Below are 20,326 nucleotides of genomic sequence, written 5' to 3' on the forward strand. Positions count from 1 at the left end.
AGGCTTGGAGGAAGATCAATGGCTGCTGCTGGGTTTGGGCTCCAGATGGTGGGCAAGGAAGCTCAAGCCTGTCCTCCTCCACACAAGGCAATTCTGACCATTGAACATTTTCCCCTCAGGTATGAGTCTTCCTCCAAGGAGGAAGATGACAGCCCAGGAAGGGAGCAACCTCGGTGATGAACACTCGCAGGAACTGTGAGGGGCGGCTTGGCGAGCAGCTTTGTGGTGATTTATGGGAGTCAGGGGCTGCCGGAGAGGGATGTGGATGCTATCAGCTTGGTGGATTAAATGCCCATTTCCATTGTTATTGACATATAAATTATCAGTGCCAAGGAGACTGTGAGGGGAAAGATTTCTGGGGCAGTGATGTGGCACATGCCCCAGGATATGGACTCGTCTTTGCCCAAATCTGTCCTCTGGGCTCTCAGGAAGCCAGCATTGGAACTGAAATAAAACCCCAAGTCCCAGCTCTCATGATGCCGGCAGCAGCTGCCTTCATTGCTAAAGCAGCCATGGCGAAAGAGGTTCCCGAGTGGATTTTAAGAAGTCGGGAAGACCTTTGAAAAGGTAGTGTGGATTTCCTCAGCTGGCAGGAGCCGTGTCAGGCCACGTGCATGCATCACTTTTGCCTGGGTTCTTTTATTCCTCTGTGGATTTGGAAGCATCGCTGAAGGAGAGAGGGGATCTTATTCCTGGGAAATGGAATCGGCTTCTGAGTCCAGCCAACAGCAGAAGAGAAAACTGGTAACCCACGGACTGGAAGATCAAAAGAGGGTAAGTGAGAACTTTGTTGCTTGGCTTATGGCGCCAGAATTGCTAAGCATGATTCAGAGCACCCAGGTGGTCGTCTGCATTGTTGCTGTTGTCATTGATTATGCTGGTTTGTCTTTCTCTGGTTAAGGAGGTGGGATGGTGGCTCTTGATTTGCCAGGTCCTAGTGCTGGACTTGAAGCCTTGACCTGTTGGGCAAGGGGAGAGAGAAAGAAGGGGAAAAAAATCAGAAAGGCAAAGATTTATAAGCCTTTGCTCAGGGAGTTGACAAAAAGTGTTGGTGTTCTATAAGTCAAATATGAGCGTATTTGTACTGAAGCCCCCCTTTGGGATTTATACACTGTTAGCACCTTTTGGAAATGGTACTCTTGACAGCGGTGGTTTCATTTGAGTTATTCACCATGTGGTCTGCTGGCTCTTGTGTTTATGGATCAAAACCATATTCTACTCCACTCTTTGGCCGCATCTGTGAGAATGTCAAAGCCATTTAAAAAGGCCCGTTGAGTGTAGGTCATTTGCTGTCATTGGTCTGAAAGCTGCAGTCACCCAGGACTTGTGTCTTGCAGTTAAAGTTCAACTTGTCTTCAAAAGCCAAATGCAGTCGAGTGTAGCATTGAGTGGCTGGTTTTCCTGTGTTTCCTCATCCCCAGGGGAATTTCTAGGACCAGGGGTGGCCAGGGTTAAATACAGCTCAAGCAGAGTCAGGGTCTATGTTAATCTGAAAATAATTTCTATGTTTCCTTTGAAATGTTGTGGATGGTTGAAAAACTTCTGGTATTCTCTCCATGTGGAGTGGAGTATCCCTTCTCTTCATGAGTCTCAAAGATCATCTCTTCCTGGTGTGAAATACCTGTGGAGGTGAAAACTAGACTTACACCTCTTCCCTGTAGTTTTCAACGGCTGTGTGTGTGTGTGTGTGTAAAGGATTTAGTATGGGGCTTTGCTCTGACCTTCAAAAAAATAAACATAAATGGAAACAAGCCATATTTTAAAAACAGTTAATTACTCTATTTCTAAAGTTTCCACTCTTTAAGCTGCACTCACCATAATGTGGGAAGAATGCCCACTATCTTAGGCACCTGGATAAGTGAAATTTGTTTTGTGGTCTTTAATTTATCCAGTGTATAACCTGCTAGACCTGTCTGCTCCTATTTCTACAGGAGCTTTCTGAGAGATGGGAGGAAAACCGGTAATTGTTGTGAACAGATCCTAGGATTGACTGCGTTTTACTAAGTGTAAGCCAAGTTTGATATCCAGACACTTTAGTGGAGGAACATTTGGGACCTCTGACACTGTAGAATATTTTAATTGGGCTGGTACACCGAGATAATATGCAATTATGACAGCCTCTCCTTGGTTAGGTATGGATATCTGCATTTCCCATCTGTTCTTGGCTCTGGCTGTGTTGGGTCCACATGTACTATGGAGCCTCTGGAAGTAGAATATAACCCCAAGTGAGGCTCCGCAGCAGCTGGGTTAACATCAATTGGTCATGCTCAGCTGACATTCATTTTAACTTGAACTCTAGCTGTCATGGCGATTATTAAATTTATAATGATATATGTAAGATCCGTTTTAATGACTCTCCATGCTTGAGTGAGCTCTCACTTGTGCTGGCAAAATAAGGCTTAATAGAGTATTACATTTCATCTCCTACTGAATTTTCCAGGCAGTGGTTGAAACTTTGCTGAGGAGGAATTAGATTGCTTTTTCTGATAGGCATTGTGATTATAGTTCCATATTGCTCGAGTACAGTTTTGGGTACTCTTGTAGAAATACCGCCACTGCAACAGCTTCTGTTGGCGGCAGCAGCTTCTGTTGGTGTGTGCATGTGTGTGTTTGTGGGTAAACACACACCCCATTTGTGTCAAGTGTGAAGCTGAACAAGCCTCCCGGCACACAGCCTGGAATGTCTTGTCCCCGGAGCTGAAAGGCGACTCTCCAGTGTTTTGGCTCAGATCTCTCGGGTGAGCTGAAAACCCCTCTTCAGGGGGGATTGGCTGAAAATCCAACAAAGGCACAATCAAGGCATCCATTGGGGAGCTGGGAAATCTCCGTCAGCATGCTTAAGTTACCACGCGTTCACTGGCACCAGATCCTTGTGGCATTGCTGTCAGTGAGCGTGTGTGTGTGTGTGTGTGTGTGTGTGTGTGTGTATGTGTGTGTGTGTGTGTTATCCAGGGAAGGACAATTGTGGGTAGCTGCGGAGACAAGGCAGAGAGAGAGTGGCCAGCTTCATTTTGCTATATTTCTTGCTGTCCAGAGCAGCAAAGCCATTTTCTTTAAGGTTTGGTAGGTTTCATGCACCTTGCTGTAACTTGGCCCTTTTTTTGGTTTTCATACAGATAGAGTGCCTTGTTGAGGGCTCCTCTAGGATCTGGCTCTTTGAGGGTATTTGCCTGTGCTTTCTGCAGTGAAGAGTGCCATGAGCTGTGGAACCAGAGAGCTGGGTTCAAATTCCAATTGTGCTGTGTGACTCTGAGAAAGCTACTTAAACTCTCTGACTATTAGATTCTACATTTTCCAAGAGGACAATAGTATTTAATTATAGAGATACTGTTAAGATTAACTGAAGTAAAGCTGGTAAGGACTTTGGTGATCGGTAATTATTTAAGAAATGTTCTGTATATTCTTGGGACAATTTGCAACGTAGTATTTCTTATTTTCCTTTTGTTCTTAGAGGGTTACATGTGATTTTGTTTTAAATCTTTAAAAAAATACTCAAGGAATACACACTCATTACACATTCAAGCATTACAGAAGAATTCAGAGTGTAAATTCCTCTTTTCTCTAGTTTTATCCAGCAGTGACTGCTATTAACAGTTTGATATATAGCATTCCTGACTACTCTTGGTTTGTGTTTCTTAATAAAAGGAAATCATATTGAACATATTTTTAAGAACCTTGTTTTTCCACTTAATATAGTGTGAATATCTGAGTCATTACATACACACCTACCTCATGCCTTTTAATGACTAGAGAGATTTCCATTATAGAATGTGCCAAAATTTATTTAACTAATCCCTTGTATGTACAGTTAGGATGTTTCCAGGTTTTGGTTTTTGCTCTGTGATTTTTTTTTTTTTTTTTTGGTATTACAAAATTCCTTTGTTCATCTATCCAGCAAGTATTTATGAAGTACCTTCCATGTGCCAAGTCCTATTCTTGGAGCTGGGTATCAACTAGACAGACATGATCGCTTTCTTTCTGAAGCTTATGTTCTAGACCAGCGCTTTCCACCCAACTTTCTGCAATGATGAAAATGTTCCATTCATGAACCTCACACGTCAGTAGCCACTAGTCATATCTGGCCACGGAGCACTTGACATGTGGCTAATATGACTGAGGACCTCTTTTAGTTTAAATTGGGAATTCCCTGGCGGTCCAGTGGTTAGGACTCTGCACTTCCACTACAGCAGGCATGGGTTCGATCCCTGGTCGGAGAACTAAGACCCCGAATGCTGCACGGTGTGGCCAAAGAAAAAAGTTTGTTCTCATTTAGTTTAAATTAATTTAAGCTTAAATGGCTACAGTGTTGGACAGTGCCTCTCTCGACAGCTACATCATCTATTTGCAGACAATGGCCTACATGCTAAAGAAAATAACTAGGTCTGGGTAGTGTCATGGGTGTGGCAAGGGTGAACTTCATTCTTATAATTATTTTTTAATTTTCTTTTAATTGAGGTGTGACTTACATTCAGTAAAGTCCATGCTTCTTAAGTTTACAGCTTGATAAACTTTCTTTTGTCTCTATCACACCTGTGCAGCCACCACAGAGATCAAGATATAGACCATTTCTTGACCCCAAGAGGGTGTGTTGTAGCTGGGTATAAGGGATGCCCCCCTAGGGAAGTGCCTTTTGAGTGGAGACCTCAGTGATGAGCAGCAGCTGGTCATGGGAAGATCCGATGGTGGACTTCAGATGTGCACGTGCCCACACTCACCCCGCAGCAGGGAGGGCTGCCATTCAGAACTCCCCCTTGGGGGACTTATCTTGGTGCCACTTATGGACAGTAGCTCCCCATGCATCCCTAGCACTTGGAAATTCAAATTCTGTGCTGACATCAGGAAAAATCCAGAGAGGCATGGGGCTGCAAATTGCCACGGAGAGAAATTCAGTGAGGTAAGTATTGTTTAGTGCTGTAAGAACCCACTTAACTAGCACAGATGGGAGGAGTAAAGTTTCCCTGACAGACACCTATTGATCAGTCAAGGGAATGACTTTTTGATTGATTTTTTTTCTCTACTCCTCCTTAGAAGTTTGTCCTTCACAGACAGAGCTTTCCCACAGAGGATGAACATAAAATAAGAATTGTTCAGGGGTTTTTAAGATACTTGATGACTGAGTGGTGACAAAGATGGCTTAGTGTGAATATTCTCCGGGCTGTCATCTTCTCAGCATGAAAGACTTCCTGGGGACAGTTTTTTTAAAATGACTTTGGAGAGAGTGAATTTGGGCTTTGTATAATTAAAATTTCCCGGGTTGGCCGAACGGCTCTGGGTTGCCAAATCCTGCCCTACAAAGTGGAAGATATCATCATACTTGCCCTGTCATCCTCTCCCCTTCATTTTTATCACTGGCATCCCTGACTTCCCCATCACGTGGTTGAAGCTCAGAATAATTTTACCTTCTCCACCACCCGCTAAGTCCTCTACCTTTTCATCCTATCATCAGTCCCACTTGCTCCTGTCCTACATTGTATCTGCAGCTGTCTCTTCTTTCTGGTCTTACTGCCATCACCTTCATTTCAGGTCCAGGAATTCTTGCTTGGATGGTGGCATAGCCTCCTGGCTGGCTCTCTTGTTTCCATTTCTCCTTTAGACCATCCTCCACTTCTGGCCAGATTACTCTTCTTGGAGTCTTCCTGGAGTGTTGTCATCCTATTCAGTGATTTCCTGCTATGACCTTACCCTCACCAGCCTCTGGCACTTTATGCTGTGCCCAACTTCTAGGGTGTAATATGTAGAAGCTCAAATCTCATTGGAGTCTCATAGACCTCAGCTTCACCCCTGGAAGAGTTCTGAACCTCCCTGAGCTGTTTTCTCAGTGGTATTTATTCATAGCTTGTAAGATGCTTAGCCCTGTTCCTGGAACATGGTAAATAATCAGTGAGTGGGAATTGCTGTGATGATTATAGTCTCCCATTCTCTTTTATCCAAATATTCTCTTGCCAAACTCTCATTTCTGTTTCATGAACAACCCTCACGTTTCCCCCACCTCTGAGCCTTTGCTTTTGCACATGCCCGCCTGTCCACCTTGAGACCCCTCATCCGTCCTCCTTGAAGAATGCATCCTCCTCCTGTTTCTAATACCTTGTTCACATGCAGCCGGTGTAGCAGTTCACGGCATTCTCCTCATGGCCCAGATGTTTTTCTACATGTCACACCCTGTACTAGTTTGTTGGCTCATTGAAGAAGGAACTGGTCTTGCCCATCTCTTCATCCCCTGGCACACAGTAGGCGCCAGTAAATATTGGTTGAATGAATGAACGTTACTTGTTGCTTTGAGATTTCTTTTTCCCTGTGGTCCTGAAGCTGAATCTGATCTTCCAAAAGGACTGGTTTAATATGTTGTCCACTCTTAGAGAGAGAAGAGGGAGAAATAGGATTCAAGGAGATGGTTAGGAGTTCCCTGCAGTGATTGAATACATTTGATTCGGGAGACTAGATTGGGTCTGGTGAGTGGAATAGAAAGAAGAAGCCTATTGAAACGATATTTTGAAGGAAGGAGCAGAAGAATTTGGGTTAGCGACTAGACTAGTCCCGAGACTGACAGAGAGGGATGAATCTAAGATGTTGCCAAGCTTTGGTACATCGGTGGCTGGAGGGGACTTGCAGCCCTTTGAATGGAGCGACTTGAAGTAATGACACCTTCTAATGCTTCTCACAGCAGAAGTGCTCTTTTGCTTGGTTTGCACCAGTGGAAGCAGAGCAGTTGTTATTTCTTTTCAGGCAAAGAAGGAAAACAAGGTGTATTTTAAGGTACTTTTCCCAAACACACATGACTTAGATTTAGTGAATCTTTCAGAAAGGATTAAGAAATAGGCTAAGGATAGGGAAAGTAACTAACATATTGTACAACTGCTATGTGGCAGAGAGTGTACTAGGCACTCATTTGATCTCATTTAGATCTCCCCCAAGCCCTTGATGTAGGTATTACCAACCCATTTTACAGATGCAAAGGAAAGGATTTCTCCAAGTTTCCACAATGTATTTTGTCTGCCAGGCTCCGGCACCTCACTGTAATTTCACCTACCATTAGGATTATATCTCTAAAAAATTTAAACTGGAATTTACTTTAAAAATAGTTTCTTCTAACTTCCTTTTAGTTGTGTACTTGTATATATACATGGACATACACATACACACACGTGCGTGCATACATACTCCATAGCAGGGTTTGCCTGTGTGACACCTTACAGGTGTTTGTTCATCTGGGAACTATGTCCATATTATTCCTGAAATCAGAGCTCCCTGCCACCACCCTCCCCAGGGCCAGTCTCCGGCCATGGTGAGGCTGAGCTGCTGTAGAGGGATTCTCCTCCTAGTGGTCTGAGCTCTGAGATGCTGCCAGTGTGGTCAGGGCTGTGGACGAACGGATGTTCACATGTCAGGTAAAAATGCACCTCCAGTCCCAGCTCCCTGCGCTCTTTCCAGATGAGCTGAGATGCTTGCTCTTCGGCCTGGGCCCATGTGCTGCGGTCGCCCCTTTGTAGCCGGAGGTGGCAGCAGTTACAAGTTGATCAGCCTCCAGACACCTCCCTGCCTGGATGGCCTGCCTGTCTGCCTGGCCTGCCTGGAGGGGACGTTAACCAAACTCTCAGGGGGTGTACACTGAGGGCCTACCACAGCACATTTCACGTGTCACTGAAGGCTGGAAAAAGACTATAGCCGGATGCAACTCAATTCAGTTGTTTTGAGCTTCCGTTCAGGTATAGGGGGAGAGATCTCGGCTAGCAAAGGGGCCAGGGCAATGCCCTGCTTTCATTCCAGTGCGGAGAACGTGAGACAGCTCAAGATCAGTCTCATTTATGCATTCATTCATCCCACATTTATTTATTGAGTCCCTACTGTATGCCAGCCAGCCACAGCATGAGGCTCTGGGGTCATAATGATGAGCTTAGATACTGTCCCCGGTCTCTTGGCACTTCCATTGCCTTGGAGGAGTCAGTTTAACCAGCAGTGACAGTGACATTAAATAAGTGTGTGTCTGGCTTGGAGAGGTTGGCAGGGGTGGGAGGGTGGGCAGAGAGTGCTTCCCTGGAGGAGGAGGAACTTGAGCTCTGCCTATAAGAGGCTGAGTGAGGAGCACACCGGAGGGAGCACTAAATAAACAGCTCGCAGTCCCCCTGCCCTAAATTCATATGCTGAAGTATACCTCAGAATGGGACTGTGTTTGGAGATAGGCCCTTCAAGGAGATAATTCAGGTTAAATGAGGACAAAAGGGTGGGGCCCTAATCTGCTATGACTGGTGTCCTTCTGAGAAGAGGAAGGAATGTGTGCACAGAGGAAAGGCCATGTGAGGACATAGCGAGAAGGCCGCCATCTGCAAGCCACAAAGAGAAGCCTCGGGAGAAATCATACCTGCTGACACCTGGATTTTGGACTTCAAGCCTCCAGAACTGTGAGAAAATAATTTTCTGTTGTTTAAGCCACCTAGTCCACAGTATTTTGCTATGGTGGCCCTAGCAGACTGATACACTGGCACGCGGGGAGAGAGGGAGTTGGCTTAAGACATTTTACCTACAACAACCCAGACTGTAAGCTCCCTGAGGGCAGACACTAGGTCACTTCCCCAGCATCCAACACACTGCCTGATGTCTGGTAGGTCTTTAGGAAATATTTGTTGAGTGAGAAAATCCATGAATGAAAAAGATGAGGACAGAGAATGGAGAAACTGGACAAGCCATATGAACCTTGGGATTTTGCCCTGTAGGCATTGAGAAACCACTGGGGGTGTCAGAATTAGGGAATGCCCTGAAAGTGGTGCTTGGGAAGATTTCTGGAATAAACCAGGGTGGATAGGAAGGGGTGAGGGTAGCTGTGCAGGTGACAGAGCCTGGAATCAAAGAGACCAGTTAGAAGGCCACAGTAGCCACATAGGCATTCATGATAAGCTTCCATTCCAGGGCTAAGACAAAGGGAAGGCAGAAATGAGCACAGATACAAGGAATAGAATCTGAGGAACAGAAACTGGCCAACAACTGGATATGGTTGACTCCTATTCCAGGCGGCAAGAATCCCAGGGGTCTCCAAGGTTCAGAGCTTCCCCTTCCCATACCTGCTGGAATGGTGTCTGATAGTCCAGTGGCACTTTGGATCAAGACTAATGTACCCCGGATGCACCGTGATCTCTTGCACTGGTCATAACAGAGTAGTTGACTCTGTCTCCATTTGGTGGATGAGGTAAGTGAGGCATGGAGAAGCCAAGTGACCGGCCCAACATCACACAACTTGTTCATAACTAGATGGAGGTGAAGATCCCTAGTCTTTATCCTCTAGTTTAGGGTCACTTTCCAGGGAATAAAACTGCCTTCCTCAATCAGCAGAAATAAATGCTGATGTTGTGTTATTTTAGCTTAATTTTCAATGGGGAAGAAAGTAACATTTTTGGGACCCTACTTTAAAGATACTGGAAAAGTTAATTATTTTTGGCCCTAAAGGTGCTAGAAGTTGAACAGTAATTCAGGCACCTCAGAGGTGGTGGCCTCTTCCGATTTATTTGAAAGATACACATAAATTGTATGAGGATAGCTTTGCAATAAGTTCCAGCTCTGTCCCAGCTGGCTTCCAGGAACCAAATTACTGTGTCCTCAGCACAAAGGAGGGCTGAGATTTAATAAGAAGTAGTAAGCAGTGCCAACCTTCCAGCTGGCTTCCTATGTAGGGCTGGCATATTTGTTAAAGCCATTTACTTACCTGATCTCTTTAGACTTTAATTTTTTCCGTTGGTCTGTATTGTTTCATCATTAATTCCTTCCTTAAACTATATAAAGTGTGGTCTTAAACTGGAGGGAGAGAGTGGCAATGTCACCTAGGCTGTTTGGTATTTGTTAAGAACATAACTTTGGGACCTTATTACATTGGATAATTTATCCTTTCTAGCCTCTGTTGCTTCATCTTAAAAATTAGGATGATAATAATAAAACCTTTGGTGAGGATTATGAGATACAATGCACTTGAAGTATTTAATGCAGTAGTTAGCTCACAATTAAGTATTAAATGATATCTATTATAATTCTTATATGTTTCCCTTTCCTTGGTTGGCAAAATTCTCTAAGTGGCATATTTTGGGAATAAAATGGGGAGGAGGTGGGTGGAGAGGGAGATGGGTGCCTGCTGCTCATTTGAGTTTCCATTTCTGGTTAACTGAGGTCATATAAAATTACTTCTAGTTTAAACTTTTGTTACTGCATGTCTCCCTCAAAGAAAGTCCGCTTTTCTGCTTCAGAAGTAGAGTCAATGAAAACAACCAAGTCTTCCTTTGTTTAGCAATCCTGTAGGAACTTCCTTGACCTCATCGTTCTGCACATTAATTGACAATTTACAGGACTCCGGTATGTACAGATGAGGCTAAACCTTTTGTGTGATTCCAACACTCCCCCACCACAAGTTGCATTTTTTGCGTGAATATGTTTTCTGAATTTCATTTATTACACTCTGTGGCATCCCCTAAAACTGCAGCACTGGGAGAAAAAAATCTGGTTACCTAGAGCTAAGTTCCAATTAATCAAGGTTTTCCAAATCTTGTCCTAGGTTACTTTGCTCCTAAAGCTTAGATCAGATTCCTCCATGCCTGCGGTTTGAATCAAAATAATGACATCTCTGACTCCTATCCTCAGGGCATTAATTTTTAATCTTCCTTCTCTTTGGGATAATTAGAAAGAGAGGGACGGGGCGGGGGTTGGGGAGAGAAATGCAAGGAGATGCGGTTGGCAGAGCAGGAGTGGGTGTTTTTATAATGCAGCCTCTTCTGGGAAGAGGGAGCATCTGAAGTCTTGCATCTGCATTCCCAGTTCACTTTAGGAAGCAGAGGCGAGGGTTGGGATTGGGACGGTGGCTAATGGAGCCAGATCAGGGTGGTGTCTGATGTGGGAACTGGAGGTCATTTGGGGAATGAGCCAGAGCTGTGTAATTGTGTGTGTCAGAGAGGAAGGTTGAGAAATACACTTGGGTGTATGTGGGGATTTCTCCCTTGGCTAAGCTGAGTAAGTACAGACAAGGGTACTTACAGCCTTGTCCATTTCCTGTATCCACGCTCCCTTGAACCTCTGGGGGAGGTCACAGTGGGACTTGAAGGACAGGAGTCAACATCTTGATTACAACTAGCAAGATGCATTTTAAATGTGCCTTCCAGTGATTCTAACCTACACCCGTGACCACCTCCTGTGAGGTGACCACCTCCATCAGCACCAAAATCAGGGCTTTGCAGGAATGGGTTGGAGGAAAATTTTTTTTTTTTAATTGCAAAGAGTTTCACTTAAGTTCCCTTAGGAAAAAATGAAGTTTGTTGTTTGTTAATGGAAAGGCCACATGTGCTTAGGAACCCAGAGAAATGTCAAGAACCAGGCTTCAGGAAGGGCAGGAAATAAGGCAACTCCAGGTCCCAGCCATTTGTTCCTCCTTGGCTATTGTGTCCCTTCTCTGCTTCTCTCAGTGCATCTCTTCCTTTCTCTTCTTCCCAGCACTCGTCCTCTACTGCTATTCATAGTTTCTTTCTCTTCCCTTTTAACTTCAAGGCTGACCCTCATCACCTCCACCTGCCATCACAACTTAGCTCTTTCAGTATTACTGTCCACTGAGAACTTCCCTTTGTGTTGCTTAGTTCAAAGTCATGCGATGCTCCGATTGGCTCATCTCATCTTGTCCAGCTTAGAAGCAAGTCTAGAGAGTTAGATCAGCCACTAGATTGACCACTCATGAGTTGTGGGTCTGTTCCTGGGCCTGTCAGCTATGGCTCCAGTGGGGGTGGGTCACATGGTACATGGCAGCCTTTGAGAGTAGATTATCCCAGGAGGAGGCATGTGTAGGCAGGCAATGACTGACATCTCTATGTTCTTAGATAGAATTTGATGGAAAGAGGAGACTAGAGAGGAGGAGGCACTCTTTGGGTTGGATGGTCAGGGGAGTGATGGAATCATCTGTTGAATATCTGTCTTTGTCACTGGATTGTCCCTGCCTTTGTAAAGCTCACAGTCCAATGGAGCAACCAGGTATTAAATGAATATTGAAACAAATATCCACTTAGGTTCCACTGATTGATAAATGAAATATACCAGGGAAGATGGGGCTTTCACCAATGGAAAACAGGGGCTTCCCCGGTGGTGCAGTGGTTGGGAACCCACCTGCCAATGCTGGGGACACAGGTTCGATCCCTGGTCCAGGAGGATCCCACATGCTGGAGCAGCTGAGCCCGTGCACCACAACTTCTGAGCCTGCGCTCTAGAGCCCGCGAGCCACAACTGCTGAGCCCACGTGCCACAACTACTGAAGCCTGTGCACCTAGAGCCTGTGCTCCACAACAAGAGAAGCCACCACAATGAGAAGCCTGTGTACCACAACGAAGAGTAGCCTCCGCTTGCCGCAGCTAGAGAAAGCCCGCATGCAGCAACGAAGACCCAACGTAGCCATAAATAAATAAATAAATAAATAAATAAATATTTGTTAAAAACAAAACAGTGGAAAGCAGGAAGCCAAATGATAAGGTGGGAAGAACTTCAGCAATCTGAACAATTTGGGTTTCAATCTGTGCCTTGGAATGTATTGGGTTTTGGGGTGTTTTTTTGCGGTACGCGGGCCTCTCACTGTTGTGGCCTCTTCCGTTGCAGAGCACAGGCTCCGGATGCGCAGGCTCAGCGGCCATGGCTCACGGGCCCAGCTGCTCCGCGGCATGTGGGATCTTCCCGGACCGGGGCACGAACCCGTGTCCCCTGCATCGGCAGGCGGACTCTCAACCACTGTGCCACCAGGGAAGCTCTGTATTGGGTCTTTTGATCTTGGAAGAAGTTTTTTAATGTGTCTGAGTTTCAGTTCCTCATCTATAAAATGTGGATACTAATAGTTTCTACCTTGTAGGGTTATATTAAAAGAAATAATGTATGTAAAGTACTTAGCACAGCACCTGGTATATTGCATTGGTACTGATCAAAACTGAACTTTCCTTTACCAGTCTCTGAGCTCATATTAGGCCATGAGAAACTGCACTTTGTTATTGAGGTGTTAGTGGGTTTACTTTGGGACTAACATCTCTTGTCTATAGAAGAGTGAGGAAATGTCACACTATCAAGAGGACTTGAGTTACAATCCCAGTTCATCACCTGGCGTGACAGCTACGACTGGGCAAGTCCCGTCTTTCCTTGGGCCTCAGCTCCTGCTGGACTTGTATGAAGTTCTTTGACTCCTTGGTCTGGCCTTTTGCTAGTATTTGGCATGTGGGTAGCTTTAGGAGGGGATCTTCTGGTTGGAAGGCCGGGCAAAGTTCCCAGCTGTAAAGCATCTTCGTCCCTGGCTGCCTTCCATCATCTAGAGGCCGCTGCTTCAAGCCCAGGGAGCCAACTCGCTCTGCCGATTGAAATCAAGGGTACTTGGAAACAGGAGCCCTGGATGTGTGCGCTCTCTTCTCTTATGGCCATCAATCACTGGCAGGGCCCCGGCTAGGACTGAAGAAGGAAACAGCAAATAAGCAGTTTGCATTACTAGAACAACATGAAGCCCTTTGCCTATGGTAATTGAAAAAAATCTAATTTCTGCCAGTGTCCCTGGAGCATCTTCCTACTTGGATTCCTGTGGAGTCTCCAAATTTTATTATCAACACAACTGAGGAGGCAGAGGGAGTGAAGTCCATTGCTGGAGTGAAGTTGTGAGGAGAATCCCTGGGCCCCCAGAATGGTGCCCAGAGAGCCTAGATCTCAGCTAGATTAAGGAGGATGAGGTAGAGGTGATGGGGAAAGACATGAGTGACGGCAATGCAGATGCCTAGGGTGGGGGTTGCCTGGAGGGTGGAGATGGACCGGCGATTGCTGAGGTCCAGTGGTGCAGGGATTTTAGTACTTTGTCATCTTAGGTAGCGCTATTGTCCCCACTTCAGGCTCAGAGAAGTTCATAACTTTCCCATGGTTCCAGCAGCTGGAAGCAGTAGCCCTGGGTCTTGAAGCCAGCTCTGCATGACTCCAAACCCTATGCCCTTTTTCATCAGATGCCATTATAGACATTAATATACCACTGCCCTGACTTCTGCCATATTTTTTTTTTTTTTTTTTTTTTTTTTTTTTTCCTTTTGCGGTATGCGGGCCTCTCACTGTTGTGGCCTCCCCCGTCGCGGAGCACAGGCTCCGGACGCGCAGGCTCAGCGGCCATGGCTCACGGGCCCAGCCGCTCCGCGGCACATGGGATCCTCCCAGACCGGGGCACGAACCCGTATCCCCTGCATCGGCAGGCGGACTCTCAACCACTTGCGCCACCAGGGAGGCCCTCTGCCATATTATTAATACTCCATATCTGTTTTTAAATTGACTCACTTAAACAAAATTAGCCTTATCACAGGATAGTATCAGTGAAATCCCAGGTTTGATGTGCTACTTATTTTTCTTTCTAATACTCATTAAAATGAAATCATGGGTATGAAGTTTTTAAAGTTTATTGATGTACTACTTAAAATAACATATACCACTAGGGGTACACAGACCTCAGTTTAGAAACACTCCCTATACGTCATTAGCAATATGACAGCAACAATAATAATATCGACTGATTACTGAACACTCACCATGTGCCAAGTTCTGTACAAAGCATCACAGTGGGTAGAACATGGGATCAGTAGTCAGACCTGGGTTTAAAATTGAAATCTGCCACTTCCTTTGATGTTTGACCTTCAGCCAATTAGTTATCTTCTCTGTGCCTCAGTTCCCTCATCTATAAATGGGGATAATAATAATATCTCTCTTCTAGAGTTGTTTTGAACATTAAACAAGTTAAAATAATACTCAGAAAAGTGCCTTGCACATATTAAGTGCTATGTTAAGTATTAGCTATTATTGATTCATTCATTCATTTGACAATTATTAATGTTTGAGCATGTTCTGTATACCAGACACCATTCTATAATCTTCACAAAAATCTGATTGTGGATATTATCCACATTTTACAGATGAGAAGACTTAGGCTGAGCAGCTTCCCCCAAGGTTCCCTAGCCTAAAACATGATGAAATTGAAATTCAAATCCAGGTATGTCTGGAGCTCTACTGCTTTGATTTTTACAGAACACTTCTGATACAAAATGTGTGTGTGTGGTGTGTGTTTTTCCACAAAGACCAATTCTTTGACACGAGCTGGGTGTCCTACAACTCAATTCAATTCATTTCTGATGCTATCTACCTGGAGTGAGTGTCAGATCCCTCAAGTTAAGGGCTCAGTCCCACAAGCCTGCCCCTGGTTCAGATGCTAATTGTAAGTCCAGACCTGTACTTCTTTTTTTTTTTTTAATTTATTTTCAAAACTTTTGAATTTTATTTTATTTTTTTTTATACAGCAGATTCTTATTAGTCATCAATTTTATACACATCAGTGTATACATGTCAATCCCAATCACCCAATTCAGCACACCACCATCCCACCCCCCCACTGCTTTCCCCCCTTGGTATCCATACATTTGTTCTCTACATCTGTGTCTCAACTTCTGCCCTGCAAACTGGTTCATCTGTACCATTTTTCTAGGTTCCACATATATGCGTTAACATACAACATTTGTTTTTCTCTTTCTGACTTACTTCACTCTGTATGACAGTCTCTAGATCCATCCATGTCTCAAAAAATGACCCAATTTCATTCCTTTTTATGGCTGAGTAATATTCCATTGTATATATGTGCCACATCTTCTTTATCCATTCATCTGTCGATGGGCATTTAGATGGCTTCCATGACCTGGCTATTGTAAGTAGTGCTGCAGTGAACATTGGGGTGCATGTGTCTTTTTGAATTATGGTTTTCTCTGGGTATATGCCCAGTAGTGGGATTGCTGGATCGTATGGTAATTTTATTTTTAGTTTTTTTTTTTTCCCTTTTTGCGTTATGTGGGCCTCTCACTGTTGTGGCCTCTCCCGTTGCGGAGCACAGGCTCCGGATGCGCAGGCCCAGCGGCCATGGCTCACGGGCCCAGCCGCTCCGCGGCATATGGGATCCTCCCAGACCGGGGCACGAACCCGTATCCCCTGCATCGGCAGGCGGACTCTCAACCACTGCGCCACCAGGGAGGCCCTATTTTTAGTTTTTTAAGGAACCTCCATACTGTGCTCCAAGTGGCTGTATCAATTTACATTCCCAACAACAGTGCAAGAGGGTTCCCTTTTCTCCACACCTTCTCCAGCATCTGTTGTCTGTAGATTTTCTGATGACACCCATTCTAACTGGTGTGAGGTGATACCTCATTGTAGTTTTGATTTGCATTTCTCTAATAATTAGTGATGTTGAGCAGCTTTTCATGTGCTTCTTGGCCATCTGTATGTCTTCTTTGGAGAAATGTCTATTTAGGTGTTCAGCCCATTTTTGGATTGGGTTGTTTCTTTTTTTTAATATTGAGCTGCGTGCGCTGTTTATATATTTTGGAGATTAATCCTTTGTCCGTTGATTCTTTTGCAAATATTTTCTCCCATTCTGAGCGTTGTCTTTTCATCTTGTTTATGGTTTTCTTTGCTGTGCAAAAGCTTTGAAGTTTCATTAGGTCCCATTTGTTTATTTTTGTTTTTATTTCCATTACTCTAGGAGGTGGATCAAAAAAGATCTTGCTGTGATTTATGTCAAAGATTGTTCTTCCTGTGTTTTCCTCTATGAGTATTATAGTGTCTGGTCTTATATTTAGGATTCGAATCCATTTTGAGTTTATTTTTGTGTGTGGTGTTAGGGAGTGTTCTAATTTCATTCTTTTACATGTAGCTGTCCAGTTTTCCCAACACCACTTATGGAAGAGACTGTCTTTTCTCCTTTGTATATCCTTGCCTCCTTTGTCTTAGATTAGTTGACCATAGGTGCGTGGGTTTATCTCCGGGCTTTCTATCTCGTTCCATTTATCTGTTTCTGTTTTTGTGACAGTACCATATTGTCTTGATTACTGTAGCTTTGTAGTATAGTCTGAAGTCAGGGAGTCTGAGTCCTCTGGCTCCGTTTTTTTCCCTCAAGACTGCTTTGGCTATTCAGGGTCTTTTGTGTCTCCATACAAATTTTAAGATTTTTTGTTCTAGTTCCGTAAAAAATGCAATTGGTAATTTGATAGGGATTGCATCGAATGTGTAGTTTGCTTTGGGTAGTATAGTCATTTTCACAATACTGATTCTTCCAATCCAAGAACATGGTATATCTCTCCATCTGTTGGTATCATCTTTAATTTCTTTCATCAGTGTCTTATAGTTTTCTGCATACAGGTCTTTTGTATCCCTAGGTAGGTTTATTTCAAGGTGTTTTATTCTTTTTGTTGCAATGGTAAATGGGACTGTTTCCTTAATTTCTCTTTCAGATTTTTCATGACTAGTGTATGGGAATGCAAAAGATTTCTGTGCATTAATTTCGTATCCTGCAACTTTATCAAATTCATTGATTAGCTCTAGTAGTTTTCTGGTGGCATCTTTAGGATTCTCTGTGTATAGTATCATGTCATCTGCAAACAGTGACAGTTTTACTTCTTCTTTTCCAATTTGTATTCCTTTTATTTCTTTTTCTTCTCTGATTGCCATGGCTAGGACTTCCAAAACTATTTTGAATAATAGTGGTGAGAGTGGACATCCTTATCTTGTTCCTGACCTTAGAGGAAATGTGTTCAGTTTTTCACCATTGAGAATGATGTTTGCTGTGGGTTTGTCATATATGGCCTTTATTATGTGGAGGTAGGTACCCTCTATGCCCACTTTCTGGAGAGTTTTCATCATCAATGGGTGTTGAATTTTGTCAAAGCTTTTTCTGCATCTATTGAGATGATCATATGGTTTTTATTCTTCAATTTGTTAATATGGTGTATCACATTGATTGAGTTGCATATATTGAAGAATTCTTGCATCTCTGGGGTAAATCCCACTTGATCATGGTGTATGATCCTTTTAATGTGTTGTTAGATTCTGTTTGCTAGTATTTTGCTAAGGAGTTTTGCATCTATATTCACCAGTGATATTGGTCTGTAATTTTCTTTTTTTGTAGTATCTTTGTCTGGTTTTGGTATCAGGGTGATGGTGGACTCATAGAATGAGTTTGGGGGTGTTCCTTCCTCCTCAATATTTTGGAAGAGTTTGAGAAGGATGGGTGTTAGCTCTTCTCCAAATGTTTGATAGAATTCACCTGTGAAGCCATCTGGTCTTGGAGTTTTGTTTGTTGGAAGATTTTTAATCACCGTTTCAATTTCATTACTTGTGATTGGTCTATTCATATTTTCTATTTCTTCCTGGTTCAGTCTTGGAAGTTTATACCTTTCTAAGAATTTGTCCATTTCTTCCATGTTGTCCATTTTATTGGCATAGAGTTGCTTGTAGTAGTCTCTTAGGATGCTTTCTATTTCTGTGGTGTCTGTTGTAACTTCTCCTTTTTCATTTCTAATTTTATTGATTTGAGTCCTCTCCTTTTTCTTGATGAGTCTGGCTAATGGTTTATCAATTTTGTTTATCTTCTCAAAGAACCAGCTTGTAGTTTATTGATCTTTGCTATTGTTTTCTTTGTTTCTATTTCATTTATTTCTGCTCTGATCTTTATGATTTCTTTCCTTCTGCTAACTTTGGGTTTTGTTTGTTCTTCTTTCTCTAGTTCCTTCAGGTGTAAGGTTAGATTGTTTACTTGAGATTTTTCTTGTTTCTTGAGGTAGGCTTGTATAGCTATAAACTTCACTCTTAGAAATGCTTTTGCTGCATCCCATAGGTTTTGGATTGTCGTGTTTTCATTGTCATTTGTCTCTAGGTATTTTTTGATTTCCTCTTTGATTTCTTCAGTGATCTCTTGGTCATTTAGTAACATATTGTTTAGCCTCCATTTGTGTGTGTTTTTTACATTTTTCCCCCTGTAATTCATTTCTAATCTCATAGCGTTGTGGTCAGAAAAGATGCTTGATATGATTTCAGTTTTCTTAAATTTACTGAGGCTTGGTTTGTGACCCAAGATGTGATCTATCCTGGAGAATGTTCCATGCACACTTGAGAAGAAAGTGTAATCTGCTGTTTTTGGATGGAATGTCCTATAAATATCAATTAAATCTATCTGGTCTATTGTGTCATTTAAAGTTTCTGTTTCCTTATTTATTTTCATTTTGGATGATCTGTCCATTGGTGTAAGTGATGTGTTAACGTCCCCCACTATTATTGCATTACTGTCGATTTCCTCTTTTAGAGCTGTTAGCAGTTGCCTTATGTATTGAGGGGCTCCTATGTTGGGTGCATATATATTTATAATTGTTATATCTTCTTATTGGATTGATCCCTTGATCATTACGTAGTGTCCTTCCTTGTCTCTTGTAGCATTCTTTATTTTAAAGTCTATTTTATCTGATATGAGTATTGCTACTCCAGTTTTCTTTGATTTGCATTTGCATGGAATATCTTTTTCCATCCCATCACTTTCAGTCTGTATGCTTCCCTAGCTCTGAAGTGGGTCTCTTGTAGACAGCATATATATGGGTTTTGTTTTTGCGTCCATTCAGCAAGCCTGTGTCTTTTGGTTGGAGCATTTAATCCATTCATGTTTAAGGTAATTATTGATATGTATGTTCCTGTGATCATTTTCTTAATTGTTTTGGGTTTGTTTTTGTAGGTCCTTTTCTTCTCTTGTGTTTCCCACTTAGAGAAGTTCCTTTAGCATTTGTTATAGAGCTGGTTTGGTGGCGCTGAATTCTCTTAGCTTTTGCTTGTCTGTAAAGCTTTTGATTTCTCCATCGAAACTGAATGAGTCCCTTGCCGGGTTGAGTAATCTTGGTTGTAGGTTCTTCCCTTTCATCACTTTAAGTATATCATGCCACTCCCTTTTGGCTTGTAGAGTTTCTGCTGAGAAATCATCTGTTAACCTTATGGTAGTTCCCTTGTATGTTATTTGTTGTTTTTCCCTTGCTGCTTTCAATAATTTTTCTTTATCTTTAATTTTTGCCAATTTAATTACTATGTGTCTCGGCATGTTTCTCCTTGGTTTTATCCTGTATGGGACTCGCTGCGCTTCCTGGACTTGGGTGGCTCTTTCCTTTCCCATGTTAGGGAAGTTTTCTACTATAATCTCTTCAAATATTTTCTCTGGTCCTTTCTCTCTCTCTCTTCTCCTTCTGGGACCCCTATAATGCGAATGTTCTTGCATTTAATGTTGTCCCAGAGGTCTCTTAGGCTGTCGTTATTTCTTTTTCTTTTTTTTTTTAGCGGTATGTGTGCCTCTCATTGTTGTGGCCTCTCCTGTTGCAGAGCACAGGCTCCGGATGCGCAGGCTCAGCGGCCATGGCTCACGGGCCCAGCCGCTCCGCGGCATGTGGGATCTTCCTGGACCGGGGCAGGAACCCGTGTCCCCTGCATTAGCAGGCAGACTCTCAACCACTGCACCCCCAGGGAAGCCCTG

The 20,326-nt window shown here is 43.3% G+C and overlaps 1 protein-coding gene across 1 annotated transcript in view; it reads left to right on the top strand.

Moving 5' to 3' along the window:
- The first annotated feature begins 202 nt into the window (after positions 1–202).
- The window catches only part of NAV2 (neuron navigator 2), a 769,310-nt gene continuing 749,186 nt past the window's right edge, over positions 203–20,326 (top strand). Inside the window, exon 1 of the mRNA XM_060105510.1 lies at positions 203–774. Coding sequence (XP_059961493.1) covers positions 700–774 — 75 coding nt within the window. The 5' untranslated portion in view covers positions 203–699. The remainder of the gene's footprint in view (positions 775–20,326) is intronic.

This window comes from Mesoplodon densirostris, chromosome 7, assembly GCF_025265405.1.
Source record: "Mesoplodon densirostris isolate mMesDen1 chromosome 7, mMesDen1 primary haplotype, whole genome shotgun sequence".
In the NCBI taxonomy this organism is placed as follows: domain Eukaryota; kingdom Metazoa; phylum Chordata; class Mammalia; order Artiodactyla; family Ziphiidae; genus Mesoplodon; species Mesoplodon densirostris.